The 16194-nt window shown below is 41.0% G+C and overlaps 1 protein-coding gene across 1 annotated transcript; it reads right to left on the reverse strand.

The window, feature by feature from the left end:
* Window positions 1–1217: 1217 nt before the first annotated feature.
* Window positions 1218–14770, reverse strand: LOC148152279 (interferon-induced very large GTPase 1-like). The gene is made up of 2 exons (XM_087992174.1): window positions 14699–14770; window positions 1218–9320 (listed from the first exon to the last, which is right to left on the reverse strand). The coding sequence occupies exon 2, from the start codon at window positions 9083–9085 to the stop codon at window positions 2234–2236; it is 6852 nt and encodes a 2283-aa protein (XP_087848300.1). The 5' UTR covers window positions 9086–9320; window positions 14699–14770; the 3' UTR covers window positions 1218–2233.
* Window positions 14771–16194: the final 1424 nt, after the last annotated feature.

The raw sequence follows: 16194 nt of genomic DNA on the forward strand, positions 1-16194 counted from the left end.
TAGCCGAATGACTATCTTCACTGTTGTTGAGTTATTGTACTCAGTAATTAGCAGAGGACACAAAGTACACCTAGATTCTCATTAGAACACACAGTTAAAATGACAATTGCAAGCAGCGCTTTTTCATTATTTAAATTAATTCAAGACATGTCTCGTTATACATTCTTCCAATTTCACTGTGAGTGCTGCCATCTCATCAAGGAATCAGCACTTTCCTGGTTCAAATCCCTTGCTCATCAGTTAACCCAATGTTAGTTCTGCTGTTTCTCCTTCTGTATGAAGATGATCCAAAGCTGTAATGGCCCCAGTGGTTTCTTGGGTTGTTTCACACAATTCTACTCAGATAATGGAGACATAAGGAGGAGCAAGTACTGTCAGGTTTCACTTATTATCCTCTTTATTGGACTCTACTTTTGCAGAAATTCCTTTCAGAGATTATTCTGCTGAGTCATGACAGTCCAAGGATGTTCAGGCTAGGTGGACTGACCATGCTAATTTCCCCATAGTGCTCAGGGATGTGTACATTTGGTGCATTAGTCAGGGGTAAATGTACCCCACCCCCCTCTCATTTATCTCTCCACCCTTCAGGCTCTCTGCCTGTATTCCTGATGAAAGGCCTTTGCCCGAAACGTCGATTTTACTGCTCCTCGGATGCTGCCTGAACTGCTGTGCTTTTCCAGCACCATTCTAATCTAGTAAATGTAGAGTGATAGGGTCAGGGTGGGATACTGTTTGGAGGGTCTGTGTGAACTTGTTGGGCCAAATGGTCTATTTCCACATTGTAGGGATTCTATGATACTATGATTCTAAGATATGCTTCCCCTTACGAGAGAGTCTACGACCAGAGTCGTAATCTCAGAATGAGGGATTGCAAATGTAAGACAAGGATGTGGAGGCATTTTTTCTTTCAATGGGTCGTGAATCTGTGAAATTCTTTACCATAAAGGACACTCAAGCCTGGGTTATGAAGTATATTCAAAGCTGAGATAGATTTATTTTAATTACGATGGGGAAAAGGAAGGAAAGTGGAGTTGAAAATTATCAACTCAACCATAATCCCATTTAATGATGGAGCAGACCCAATGGTCTGAATAGTCTACTTCTGCTCCAAGGTCTTATTGTCTAAGTCAGATACTGTGTGTGGATTTGTAGATTGTAGAGTTTCTGTGGAGGGAGAATTCAGATGGCACGAAGGTGCATTTCCGAGAGAAGTAATTTATCTTTGTGTTTGTTCTGTTGCAGTTCCTAAAGGAACTTGTTCCTGTCCCACTGTGACAATTTCCTTGTCTCTAGTTGTCAACAGAAGTAAAACCAACTCTGCCCATTAAGGTCATGCATCCTCTGGTTCTTCAGTTTCAGAGATAGAGGTTACAGGCAGAACTGACATAAATCATTGAATGCTCAGAATTAAAGCACCAAAACTGGCTATTCAGCCCATTCTGTACTAGAAATGGTTTCTAATCTGAAACTATCTACTCAGATTCCTGCCTCACATTGTACCTGCAGATGCCTGTTACTGCTTCAGTTTGAATATTTGTGAATCTTTTCAAATTCACTTATAAAAAATATGAATAATGTGGCTTTGCAGAGCCTGCAACATATTAACAATATTTAAGAATATAATTACATTGTGTAAGCTTTTCTTGGTAGAGATTCATAAGCAACTATCATTTCCCTACACTTTAGACTGATGCATTCAGAGCTATTTAATACATAACTGAGAAGAAACTGACCTGGAAGCTGATTGTGTGTCTGATATAGTGCTCTGTTCTTAAGAAAGAGAATCAGGAATTGGCAGTGAGATTAAACCTTTCTTACAAATGTTGACGTGGCCAATCCACAATTTTAACATATTTCTCACCCTGTCCCTCAGTTACTCAGTCCATGTCACTCAATACCTTCTCCATGTCCCTCGGTCTCTCTCACCCTATCCCTCAACACTTTCTCTCTACACATTTCAATCCCTCTTCGTCATATCCCAAATTCCTGTTAGAAATATATCTGACTGTTTCTTGACCTAATTTCTAATGTCCTCTCCAGTTCCTTTCCCTAATAACATTCCATAACTTAATTATACTTAATAAAACGTGAGTGAAAACATTTCTCCTAAGTTTTAATTTAGCATTGTGGCATTTGAAATTTTACAGTAATGCATTTCTTGACATTTCCATATATACTCTGTAATTTCTGATTGATTTAAGGTGTTTGCATTGCTAAGATATTGAAAAGGCTCCTACAGGGATTCGATATTTGTGTTATATGTTTTGATCAGCTGCTTCTTTATTTCATCCCATCCAATGTCCCAGGATTTGCTCATTTCTGCACATTTTGCTCCATATCTCTCAGCAAATTTCTCATTGTAAGTATAAAAAACTTTTTTCCAGTAGGATGTTGCCTCTGCAGTGAGCTCCTTTTGAATAGTCCAGGATTTATAGTAATCATTGACTGTTCGGTAGTCCTTGTAGGGTACGTACTTACCGTTTGTGTCACCATTGCAGAATTGTGCATTGGTTGCTACTGAAGCTGTACAAACATCCACCACAAGACGCTGGCTGTCTGTCCATTGACAACTAGTTAATCCTTCAGGCCTGTGTTGTTTACTGAAATGCTGCTGGTGCTCAGGGCTCTCTGCATCACAGAAAACTCCACAGAAAGGGCATTTCTTTGTGCAACTGAATAAGCCTTTAAAGAGTTCCTTATTTGGTTTTACAGATAATTCTTTCACCTTTGCTTCAACATTCCAGCCTGTCACCTCATGGAGGAGGAGCTTCTCTGCCTCTGCAATAGACAGTAGAACTGCTTCTGCAAATTTCTTGGCATTGCTGTCAGTGTGGAATAAAACAAATTTCAACTCCTCTTTGGGCATCGCAATTTTTGTTTTGAACTTATTAACAAACAGATCAAGGAAGCCCTGAACATTTCCAGAAATGTTCTGCTGTGATACATCTCTGACAAATTCAATGGCCTGTTGAGTGATTTCTTTGACAATTTCCTTAGCTAGATGTATAAATTTCATTTCTCCTTTAAATTGCATTTTGCAGTGTGCAATAACCTGCTTGTGAAGCCAGTTGGATGCAAAATTCTCAAGGTTATTAATATACTGGTAATATTCTTCGAAGCTGTTAGTTTGTTTTAAATAGATCAGCAGTGCAACAATGAAGTTATTGCGGAGTGTGTACTTCCCCTCAGGATCATTTTTTTTCATATCGTCCACTATTTTCAGGCTGAGGCTGTTGAGTGTGGCATCTCTGACAGCTGGCATAAAGCAGCATTTTACAAATCGTTCTGCTTGTTGCTGATTCTGATCCTGCTCCTTGTAAATCACCATGAATAGTTCAAAGTATTGATCTTTTTTGCTTTCCAGCCACTTCTGTGGATCATGTTTGTTGATAAATTTGGATTGCATTTCCATGAATCTTGGTGCAGCGTAGCCACACATGTGAAGTTTAAACTCTGCCCTGAAAATCTCACTCATTCTAAACTTTGAATCTGAATCATTATCGTTGATTTTTTTGTCTATGTTGTCCAAAAGTTCAATACAATATTTGATATCATAATCTATGTCCATTTTTGCAATGTTATTGATCTGTTCCCTACATTCGGTCTCAAGTGTATTTGATATCAGTCCTGCTTGTTCTAAATCTGATGGATTAATTGTACCAAAGTTTTTAATCAACCTCCACTTCGACACATTAATGTGTTTCTCCAGAATCTTAAAGGTTTGCTTCCCGTGCTTTGACAGGCATTTCTCTTTCAGACTTGCATTTATCACTCTTCCTTGTGTTTCCATGTCATCTCTCAGAAGATTTTCAATCTCGGCCTCAATGTTTCTTTTACTGCAGGGCTGATAGTTCAATTTAGAGAGCGTATCATGCCACATTCTTTCAAAGGCAGCTTTTAGTTCTTCATCATGTAACACTTGCTGAATTTCTTCACAATTTTGTAAAAGTTTCTTGACTTGTTCTTCAATCTTGTTGTTGAATTCTTCCCAGATAGCATCCACTTTCGATAATCCCACTTGCCTGTTGATAGTATCTTTACATTTCTGTAGTAAATTATCCTGGAGTTGTCTACATAACATGGAAATGCTTTGTTTGAATTGCTCCCTGTATTTCTCCATCAGCTGCACATTATCAGCACCACTTTCAAAATGTCTTTTTAGATTATTGAGTGTGTCCTGCTTTTTGTCATCAATCGTATTCCTGATCTCCAGTTCCAATTTTGGGAGCAGTTGGGTGAGATCACCATCTTCATTCTTTATTGTATTTTCAGTTTCACATGTATAGGAATGTGCAAATTTGCGGAGATTCCATTCCCACTCTTTGTACTTCATGGAGAGCTGATTGTAAGCTTCAGCAACCAGACTATTCTGAAAACTGAAAATGAAGTTCTCATTTTTCACCTGCTCCCAAAGCCCAGGCATCCACTTGATAAAGTCTGGAATTGTTAAAGCTCTTTCAGATTTGCTACGTTTTACTAAACATTGAATGATGTGCTTCTTCAGCTCAAAGACTTGCTCACTGTAACCAGTATTAACTGCAGCCATTGGAGGAGTGCCATGCCACAGACTTGGGATGTACCAGTTGCTCTGATCAGCATCATACTCCATCACATCTGAGAATTTCATTTTGTCCACCTTCTCCAGTTTAGCTGCAGCCTCTACCATTTGATCCAGTTGTTCCAGCAGTTTTTGACGACTCCTCAGGTTCTGATCATATGCACACACATCTCCAACATTCTGGTGGATAAATTGGCAGCTTGGCCGCTTTCCAGTTAGTTTCATGCGGATTAAGGAATGCACAACAATCTGCAAAACATCTTTCATCTCGGTGGGGTTTTCCATCCCTATATTTACTAAAGTTAAATTGCTTAATCCAATGACAAATGTTGCTAGTTCATTATCATGCTCATAACTGTCTGTAAGGGTTGCGAGTTCTGGAGCTTTCAGGCCCTCGGTGTCAATCACCAGCATGAAATCGCAGCCAAGATCTTTTTTCAGTTGCCCTGTGACCTTGAGAAACTGCATGAAGGCTCCTCGTGTACATCTGCCACTACTCACAGCAAACTGCAAACTGAACATTGTATTTAGGAGTGTGGACTTCCCTGTACTCTGGACACCAAGCACTGTCACCACAAACACACGGGAAGCAGTGCCCACCTTCTTAGCTACTTCCTTCAGTACAGCAGTGACCCACTGAACCGGTATGTTGGAAACATCTCCATCAATGAGCTCCAGCGGGAACCCTTCCAGCAACAGTTCAGCTGCAACTATTGGTAACTCCAATATATTCCTGTTCATTTTTCTCTCGGAGCCAATATTACTTGCTGTCACTGAAATCTCATAAACCTGACCCAGTTCCCTCATGAAATGCTCAAGTCCAAGAGAACTATCAGACATTTTCTGATCCAAATCTTTCAGCTCACTTGTCTTCTGCTTTGAGTCTTTCAAAAACGTTTTATAAGCGCTGCATAAGTTTGACATTATCTCCCTTGATTTACTGTCCAGATTGAACTTCAGCCATTGTAGGAAAAGCGCTCTCTCTTCTGCACAAGTTGAAAACAGTTCTGTAATGAATTGTTGCATCTCTTTCGACAAGTTCTGCTTGATCAGATCTCCTTGGATTTTTTTCTGCTTTTGCTCCAGCTCATACTTGTATACCTCTGTAGTCTTGTTCTTACGGAGTTTCATGCGAGACTTCTCTTTCTCAGCTTTAGACCAATCTTGCCAGGGCTTCCCATGGAAGGGTAACACCCTCTGTTTGTATTCAATAATGGCTTCAGGGTTAAGCCCTTCCAGTATTTTGGAGGCCAATTGTTTAGCATTTTGTATTTTGGGATGATGTTCATCGATTTGAATCCCACTTTCTCGTGCAATTTCAGCCATTTGCTCCAGGTTTAGAAAGGTCTTCTCTTTCTGAGTTAGAATCATTTGTTCAATTCTCGAACAAAGGTTTTCCACAAGCTTTGCATCATTTAAATTTGTCCGAACAATGCATTGTTGAGGTTTTAACTGTAGATCTTTGAACAGTTCCTTTGTTTGCTGTTGGGTTATCTTTTGCTGATTGCTGTGTGAGTTGATTATGAGAAAGAATTTGGCTGGTGACTGTGCAAGAGAAGTAAGGAATTTTCTTTCCTTTTCCCCAATGATATCAATGAATATAAAGAGAGCAGCAGAGGCTTTAGCAAGAAACCGAGTGTTTCTCTGATAAATTTCAGCATCTCCTCGGAGGTTAATGAATGCTGCAGCCTCGGGGAATACGTCCAAATTCTTTTTGCCAGATGGAAGGTACCAGCTGATCTCGGCTAGTCCATCAGATATGTCACGTGGAACATGGCCACAGTCCATCCCCGAGTGCAGGAAGATATTCTGTTGTTGCTGCTTCTGGCTCAAGGTGAAATTGAGAATTTTGGATTTGGAGATACTGCATCTTCCAATCCTGATGAAGGAAATGGTTGGCATGGCTGCAGTTACAATTGGCTCTTGCACAAAGCTGTTACTTGATATATGGGATTGTGGGCACCATTTTTTAACAATAGATCGCATTGCCCACAGGAGAAGGGTGCCACCAGGTTCATCTGTGGAATCCCTCTTCTTTTCTGTAGAATAATTATCCCTATATGGCTGCAGAAAGGGTAATGCAAACTGGCATAGAGACATCTTCAGCATTAGCTCCTGTTGTAGAAAGTAATCTGCACAAAGGAAGATACTAGTAATGATATCTTGAGGATTAATCTCAGAAATCTCAGTTTCATTTCCTTCAAAGAAACCATTGAAATCTTCATCAGCATCGATCTCACTTTCTGATTGTTGAGCAAGTGGCCATTCAAGGTTCCTTGCAACAGAATTGGCAGAGAGGATCTTTTGGAGGAAACGCAAAGGGACATCTTTTAACTCAGTCAGCTTACTGTCACTCAGTTTATCCCAGCTCATCTCCCGAGTGAAATTTAGGGATAGCTTATGAGGATAGTAATTTTGTAATCCCAAGTCATTCACAATTTGAGGTGGTGTCTCATTGTGGGATATGCCTGATTGCTCAGTCCACTCACAGAAAGAATCTGGGAGCTTGTTGATGTTCTTTTCTCTGTCATCGCTGAATGTGAATCTTTCCAATGTTTCACTATATTCTGATGGTGTGTTTTCTTCCAGTCCATCTTTGTTGGCTGATAAATGTAGTAATGTTTCTTTTAGAAGTTCCATGTCAGATAAAAAGGTTCCATTCTGAGTCATCACTGCCTCACGGACTTGAAGCGATACTTCTTTGTCCATTTTTGCAAACATTGTTTCGAGTACTATTCTGGGATCTTTATATTCTGACTCAGTGACTCTGGCAGTCAGTGCTTTGAGGAGCAGGAAGGCTTGGCATTGTGCCTTCTGCATTGTCTCCATTTCATGCCTGAAGGTTTCGATTTGATCTAACTGAGAGATCAGGTATTTACAGCCATCCTCTGTTAGAGGCTGAATCAGTATTCCACTAGGTTGGTGGAATAGTGGGTGCAGAAGTGCAGTCAAGAGCAAAGATGTCTCTTGATCTTTACTTTGTTGTAGTTGAAACAATGATTTTCCCAGCTCACTGCAAACTTTACTTTGAAATTTGTTCCCAACATCTGGCCCCTGGAATATTTTCTCCAGTTTGTTGATGTATTCCTTTGCTTCCTCAAAACTGGAGAAGATTAATTCTTTCTCATCACTGATATTGTCAGTCAGTTGTTGCAAGATTGATGAGATGTTTGGAAAATCCAAGCTGTTTATTATTTCTTGAGGCTGCAGCAGATGTGCCAGTTGAACCTTTAGATAGATTTTATCCACACCCACAATTCTGTTCTCTGCAATGCATTTTAAAACTTTACTGAAGAATTCCTGAACGGGGCTTTTACAAATAAATTCACAATACCACAGTCTGTCTGTGTCTATCGGGAAGTGTTTTCCCAAAGAGGCTTTAATGTGTGCACACTGGGAAATGTTCCTAATACAGTCTGCAACAAACTCTGATTCTGAGATGGAGTTCCATTTGCTTACTTCCTGCACCAGATCTTGAATACTGGTATTAACTTCCGTCACTTTTCCAGTTTCTGTATCTTCAGCCTGTAATCCAGTTTTCCTTTCCCAGCATTTCTGCAAGCTTTCAGTTAGTAATTGATAATTGTCAAAGTCTGTCCTGTGGTTCTGTTGAATTACTTTCCAGACAGGAACTAGGCTGTGTACAGAGCCACGATCAATGACTCGCCAAGTGCTATCCTGTTCCTGTAAGCCTTTCTTCCAGTCTAGAAGCGATGATGCTTCAACAGGGCCACCGATCTTAGTAATGCGGACACTTATTTTATCCAATAGAGTCTTTTTGCAGGTAGAGTTAACGTTAGATTTAAAGTGAGACGCAGACGCTGAAACACTGGCACTGACGAAGCCTAACGCGCTAGTTTGTAAATCTGTGTTGACCAATGTTTTCATGACTTCTTCAGCATCTTCTTTCTCTTGGGTTTTCAATTTCTCACTTTCTGTTTCTATCAAGTAATTTCCCCCAAAGTGAATATTGCTGCTGTTTACATGTGACCCGAATCGTTCCAGGAATTGCTCGCACAAAATATCTTTCACATGATCTGACTCCTGATAGCGCAGATTCATTTCAACATCTTTCAGAGAGTTGACAGCAGTTTCTGACAGTTTCAGATCCTTGCAGTTTAACTCAACACTGGCCATAGGTACAATGATCATCTTATAAAAAGAGACATATGTATTTTTTGTGCTGTTAGAACTGCTGCTGGAAGTGTTATGCTCTCCCTTAACATCCAGTTCAAAGCTCCAGAATTTAGTCTCAACACTGCTTCTGATACCAAGACCCAACTGTTCTACACACTTCTTAGAATTTTCGGCATGAGTGTGAGACGTGAAACTCTCAGTGTGTTCAGTAGGATTCATGGATGGACCCAATAGACAGCATGTCTTTGGGACTTCCAGCAGTCTTTCCCGCGTCTTTAACAGATCATTCACATTCTTACTGACAAAAATTCCTTTGAGTGCCAGTCCACTAGATGCCTTTTCAAGCAGCTGAGTTGCAGACCAGTTACGACATTCTGAAGTCTGTCCCATTTCCTTTTAAATAAATTTCCTTTTGATCAGAGGTGAAATTCGATTTCCAGAGATTCAGGATCCTGTCCTGTGCTTTATCACTGGTCTGACTTCCTGTCCTGTAATTTATTGTGAAATTGACCTGCTGCTCAACATTGCTTCCATGTCTGAGGTTTCTCTTTGGTGCACTTTGTAGGTTGCTCCTTTCCTCTTACCACACGTTCAGAACAATGAGTCTTCAAGTGCTTGGGAATAGCTGTGGACATGTAACAATGGAACAATCAAAAATAACAGGCTGGACTGAATTGTCATTGAGAAGATCAGAAATACGTTAATATTTCATTGTTAGACGTGTGAGGCTGCTTCTTGTTTATCCAGTCAAATGTAATATTTTCTGAATTGCTTCCAGTTAAAAAGATCCATAGGTGGCCATTTAAGTGTTACCCCTAAGGTATCATTCGAAACCCCGTTTCTCTATTCTCTCCCATTCAGATATCGTATAAATTTCCACATTGTTATGACACGGGAACAGCAAGCCAAACCAAATCAACCTCCCCCTCATTGGATTCACAACACAGTGAAATTCAAACATTCAAAGACACTCAAAATTATTCAATTGTTCCTAACTAGAGTTGACAAATTACACATTTTGGACAACAAGTTAAAAACTTAAACAAAAATTAACAAATTGTTACTAAGATCTCAACTTCAACAGGACACAGACAAACTACAAAGAATCTAATTTTATCTATGATTTAACCCAATCTTCTTTGACAACTCTTACACCTATAGTCAGACACAGTTAAGAGTTGAATTAGAAAAGAAAATAATTCTTATTTGCCAGTTCTGAAACCATTTCAATGATGAGTACTAGGTGTGCATGAAACCCTTGGAATAGGGATTGAATTACAGGTAATGTGCATGGGATTGTATCTATTGCATGAATTCTGAAGTCACTAGTCAACATATAGAGCTTTCACAGGACATGGGAGCTTTTATTTCTTACAGAATGGGATTCTTTTATACCACAAGACCATAATAAATAGGGAAAGGAGGCTATTCCCCCCCCACCATGCCCCCCCCCCCCCCCCACAAAACTGCCTGCTCTGTCATTCAATAGGATCACAACTGACCCAATATTCTTCACATCCACTTTCCTCTAACCTTTGAGTCCCCAACTGGTCAAGAATCTATTGCAGCCTTAAATATACACAAGGATTCTGCCCCCCACAGCTCTCTGAGGCAAACAGTTCTAAAGACAGTCAACCCTCTGAGAGAAGAAATTCCTCCTCATCTCAGTTCTAAGTAGGCACCAGTTTATTCTGAGACTGTGCTCCCTGGTCTTGGACTCTCCAATGAGGGGAAACATCCTCTCGGCATTGACACTGTCAAGCCCCTTAAGAATCCTGTGTGTTTCAATGAGATCATTTCTCATTCCTCTAAACTCCAATGAGTAGAGACCCAACCTGTTTAGCCTTTGCTAATAAAACAATCCCTCCAAACCAGGATTATCCAAGAGAACATCCTTTGAAATGCCTCCAGTGAAACATTACCTTTCCCTAAAAAGGGGGACCTACTATTCCCGATCTGGTCTGACTAACAACTTGTACAGTTGCAGTCAGTCTTCCTCACTCTTATACCGCCTTGAAATAAGGACCAACATGCCAGCGGCCTTCCTGATTACCTCCTGCACCTTCATGTTTGCTTTCTGTGTTTTGTGCGCGAGTACCCCCAAAAACACTGTTGCAAATTTCTGTATTCTTCTCCATTTAAGTATTCTTTTGTTCTCCCTTTCAAAATGAACAACTTCACATTTTCTCACATTATATTCCATTTGCCAACCTTTTGCCCACTGACTTTTAACAATCAACATTTCTCTGTAAACTGTTTTCATTCCTTTTGCAACTTGCATTTCCACATATTTTTGTGTTGCCTGCCAATGTGACGACAGTACATTCACATGCTCCAAGTCAATGGATGGAGATTGTAAACAACTGCACTCACAATGCAGGTCCCTGTGCAGCTCCACCAGCCACAGGTCACCAATGTGAAAAACAGCCCCTTATCCCCACTCATTATTTCCTGCTCATTGACCAATTCATTATTCAGGTGGGTTTACTATCTGCAACATCATTGGCTCTTATGGTTTAACATGTTGTGAGGTACTTTGGTTGAATGCCTTGTGGAAGACCAAATACAACATATTTATTGGTTACCCTCAATCCATTTTGGTTGAAAGTTCACCAAAATTTAATTAGTCAAGACACTATTTCCCATTCCATTCTGACTTTGCTGGATTAGATTTTGATTTTCCAAATGTTCGGATTTATTTCCTTAATATTTAAAGTCATAGACATATACAGCACAGGAACAGATCCTTTAGTCCAATTTGTCCATGCCGACCAGATATCCTAAATTAATCTAGTCCCATTAGCCAGCATTTAGCCATATCTCTAAACACTTCCTATTCATATATCCATCCAGATGCCTTTTAACTACTGTAATTGTACCAGCCTCCATCACTTCCTCTGGGAGCTCATTCTATGCACGCACCACCCTCTGTAAGGAAAAGTTGATGCTTTTAAATCTTTCCTCTCTCACCCTAAAGGGTGGTAATTAGCCGGGCTGGATTTGTCCTGTTTTTTGTGTACAGGACATACCTGGGCAAATTTTCCACATTCTCGGGTAGATACCAGTGTTGTAACTGTACTGGAAGAGATTGACTTGGGGAGCAGCAGGTTCTGGAGCACACATCTTCAATACTGTTGCCAGAAGGCCGGAAGCCCTTGCAGTATCTGTGATGCTGGGGACCACCAGAGAAGGCTGAGATGGATATGACTGAAGATTGTTACAAATGCATCAGTCTTATCTTTTGCACTGATGTGCTGGGCTCCTCCATCATTAAGGATAGGGATATTTGTGGAACTGCCTCTTCCAGTGAGTTGTTTAATTGTTCACCACCATTCACAACTGGATGTGGAAGGACTGCAGAGCTTAGATCTGATCCGTTAGTTGTTGGATTGCTCAGATCTATCATTTACTCTTTATGCTTTTTGGCACCAGGTAGATATCTCACCTTCAGGTATGCCCTCCTGCACTCTCCATTGAACCAGGGTTAATCCCCTGACTTGATGGTAATGGTTAAGTGGGGGACATGCTGGGCCATGAGATTGCAGATTGTGCTGGAGTACAATTCTGCTGCTGTTGATGACCCACAGCACTTATGGATGCCTAGTCTTGGGCTGCTGGATTTGTTCAAACTCTGTCCCATTTAGCACAATGATAGTGCCACCCAACACGAGGGAGGTTATTCTCAATGTGAAGGTGGGACTTCATCTACACAAGGACAGTGCGGTGGTCACGTTTACCAATACTGTCATAGTCAGATGGTTCTGCAGCTGGCAGATTAGTAAGGATGAGGTCAAGTATGTTTTTTCCTCTTGCAGGTTCCTTCACCACCACCTGCAGACCCAGTCTCGCAGTTATATCCTTTTGGACCTGACCAGCTCGATCTGTAATGCTATTGCCAAGCCACTCTTGGTGGTGGACATTGAAAACCCCCACCCAGAGAATATTGTGCACCCTTGCCACCCTCAGTGTTTCCTCCAAGTGTTGTTCAACATGGAGGAGTACTGACTCATCAGCTGAGCCAGTAAGAGGTTTCCTTGCCCACCTTTAACCTAAAGCCATGAGGCTTCATCGGGTCTGGAGTCAATGTCAAAGACTCCCAGGGCAACTCCCTCCTGACTGAATCCCCCTGTGCTGTCACCTCTGCTAGGTCTGTCCTGCCAGTGGCACAGGACATATCCAGGGATGGTAATGACAGCGTCTGGGGTGTTATCCATAAGGTATGAATCTGTAAGAATGATTATGTCAGGCTGTTGCTTGACTAGTCTGTGAGCAATGGTGGGCTTAAGATAATAAAAATAGAAAGGACAGATTGGGACAATTTTTATTGGAGTGTAGGAGGTTGACGGGTGACCTTATTCAGGTTTATTAAATCATAAGGGTCATAGAAAAGGTGAATAACAAGGGTCTTTTCCCCTAAAGTGGGGCGTGCACAACTGGGGGCTTATTTTTAAGGTGAAATTTAAAAGGCGCACGCGGGGCAATGTTTCTGCACAGAGAGTGGTTCGTGTGTGGAGTGAACTGCCAGAGAAACGAATGGATGCAGGAACAGTGACAAAGTCTAAAAGATGTTTGGCTATGCTTCTGAATAGGAAAGGTTTGGAGGGATATGGGTCAAACACAGGAATGTGGGGCTAGTTTAGTTTGGGAACATGATTGGCATGGGCTGGTTGGACCAAAGAGTCTGTTTCTGTGCTGTCTGATTATGACCTTCTCTGCGGCTGTAATACTGAAGTCTGCACTCTGTTCTGCTAACGTGATGCACTTGGTATGGTATGATCTGCCCGAAGAGCATGCAAAACAGCACCTTTCACCGTATCGACATACATGTGAGAATAATAAATCAAATTAAGTATATCTTCCACCTTAAGGACTGATTCAAAGCATCTGTTTAACTCCTCTGCCATCTCCATGTCCCTGAAAATTGTCTCACCAGCTTCATTTTCTAAAAGGACTATGTTTACTTTGACCTCTCGCTTCGTTTTTGTCAACATAAAGAAGCTCTTGTTGACAATTTTTATTCTCCTCGCTGGTTTGCTCTTGTAGTTTACTCTCTATTATCTTTTTAGTCCTCCTTTCCTGGATTCTGAATTTATCCTCACTGTCATTCCTGTTAATCTATCCAACCAGTTCACTTTCGCGAACTCGATCCTCCTTTCATTGTAATTCCATTCATTTAACTTTAGTTTCTTATGCTCAAACAGAGGATTAAATTATATCATTACTTCTGAGGGGACCTTTCACTCTGAAACATGGTTCATTCCTCATTACTAGATCATAGATAGCCTGCTCCCTACTTGGCTCCCTTGCATATTGCTCGAGGAAGCAATCCCTGATTCACTATGAAGTTCTTGTCATTGATCCCCTTTCCAACTTGATTGGCCCAGGCAACTTGACGATTGGTAGCTCAGTGGGTAGCACTGCTGCCTCATAACACCAGGGATTTGGGTTTGATTCCAACCTCGGGCTACTGTCCGTGTGGAGTTTGCACATTCTCCCTGTGTCTGTGTGGGTTTCCTCCTGGTGCACCAGTTTCCTCCCACAGTCCAAAGATATATAAGTTAGGTGAATTGGCCATTTTAAATTGCATGTGGTATTAAAGGATGTGTAGATTCGGTGTATTAGTTAGTGGAAACGTAGAGTAATAGTGTAGGGGAATGGGTCTGGGTGGGTTACTCTTCCGAGGGTTAGTGTAGACCTTTTAAAAATTCATTCATGGAATGAGGGCATCACTGACTAGGCCAGCATTTATTACCCATCTCTAATTACCCTGAGGGCAGGTAAGAGTCAACCACATCATTGTGGGTCTGGAGTCACATGTCGGCCAGATCAGGCAAAGATGGCAGTTTCCTTCCCGAAAGGGCATTAGTGAAACAGATGGGGTTTTTCCCCAACAATCAACAACGGAATCCTGGTCATCATAAACTTTTAACTCCAGATATTTATTGAATTCAAATTCCACCATCTGCAGTGGTGGGATTTGAATCCAGGTTCACAGAATATTACCTGAGCCTGTGCGTTAAGCGTCCAGTGATAATACCGCTAGGCCATTGCCTCCCCTGTTGGCCCAAATGGCCTGTTTCCACACTGTAGGGATTCTGTGATTAAAGTCATCCATAATTAGTGCTCTATTCTTTTCACATGCGTCTATTATTTATTTATTTATTGCCTTTTCCTACAAAGTGGCTACTGTTTGGGGTCTGTCCATTACTCCCACCAAAATGCTCTTTCCCTTTCTGTTTCTTACTTCCCCCCCAAATACACTCTCGATCATCCGAGCCAAGGTCATCTTTCACAATTGTTCTCATTTCATCTCTTATTTACAGTGCTGCCCCATCAACTTTTCCACCTCTTCTGTCTTTCAAAAAATCAAAATTATTGAATGTTAACTTCTTAGTTCTGATCACATACAACATAGAACGATACAGTGCAGGACTGGGCCTTTGGCCATGATGTTGTGCCAAACTAAATGCCAAAAGAATTATATTTAAATTTCATCATCTGTTGCAGCAACATTTGATGCAGGTATATTTGATGTGTCTTTGGATGAATAGTCTAGTGATAATACCATGAGGCTATTGCTTCTCTGGCTATCATATACTTTGATATATATGTTTGAAATGGGAACAGAGAGAGACCATTATCCATACTGACCACAACTTGTTATATATTTTCAACTGGACAAGACTCACTGCAGATGTTCACCGAAGATCCTTAGACAGCACCTTCCAAACCCTCGACCACTTCAATCTAGAAGGACATGGGCAGCAGATACATGGGAACACTACACCCTGTAAGTTTCCCTCCAAGCCATTCACCATTCTGACTTGGAAATATATCGCTTTTCCTTCATTGTCGCTGGGTCAAAATCCTGGAATTCCCTGTCACAATCATCTATCTTCTTCACCTCCTGCTGCATCTGCATGCTTACTTTCAGCAACCTGTGTCTCATTGCACCAATCCTTTCCCAATCAATAGTACATCCTGTGAAGAGCTGGAGTCGAAGCACTGAGCCCTGTGGTACCCCACTAGTTACTGCCTGTCACTCAGAAAAAAGGTCTGTTTTTCCAAATTCTTTTTTCTCCTGTCTGCCAATAAGTTCTCTATCCATGTCAGCACACTGCATCCCAATCCCATGCCCTTTAACTGCACGCTCACCACCTATATGAGACTTTATCTTTTGAAAGCCCAAATAAACCACATTCATTGGTCCCTTCATCCATTCTTCTAGTTGGATCGTCAAAAAATTCCAGGAAATTTTCAAGCTCAACTTTCCTTTTGTAAATTCATGCTGACTCTGTCCAATCCTGTCACTTCTAATAGATTCCAACATTCCCCTGCTGTTATTGAAAGACCAACAGATCAGTCAATCCCTGTTCCCTCTCTCCCACCCTCATAAATGATGGGGTGACATTAATGCTTCCTTTGGATCTGCAGTAACTATTCAGGAATCTTTACTCATCATCTCCCAGAATTCTAATGTGTTTTCTAACTCTGTGGAA

This window comes from Chiloscyllium plagiosum, unplaced genomic scaffold, assembly GCF_037043375.1.
Source record: "Chiloscyllium plagiosum isolate Xiang-an unplaced genomic scaffold, Cpla_swu_hap1 HiC_scaffold_1, whole genome shotgun sequence".
Classification (NCBI taxonomy): Eukaryota; Metazoa; Chordata; class Chondrichthyes; order Orectolobiformes; family Hemiscylliidae; genus Chiloscyllium; species Chiloscyllium plagiosum.

Coding starts and splice junctions, on each gene's coding strand:
- LOC148152279 (XM_087992174.1), bottom strand. CDS start 9,085: ATGGGACAGACTTCAGAATGTCGTAACTGGTCTGCAACTCAGCTGCTT.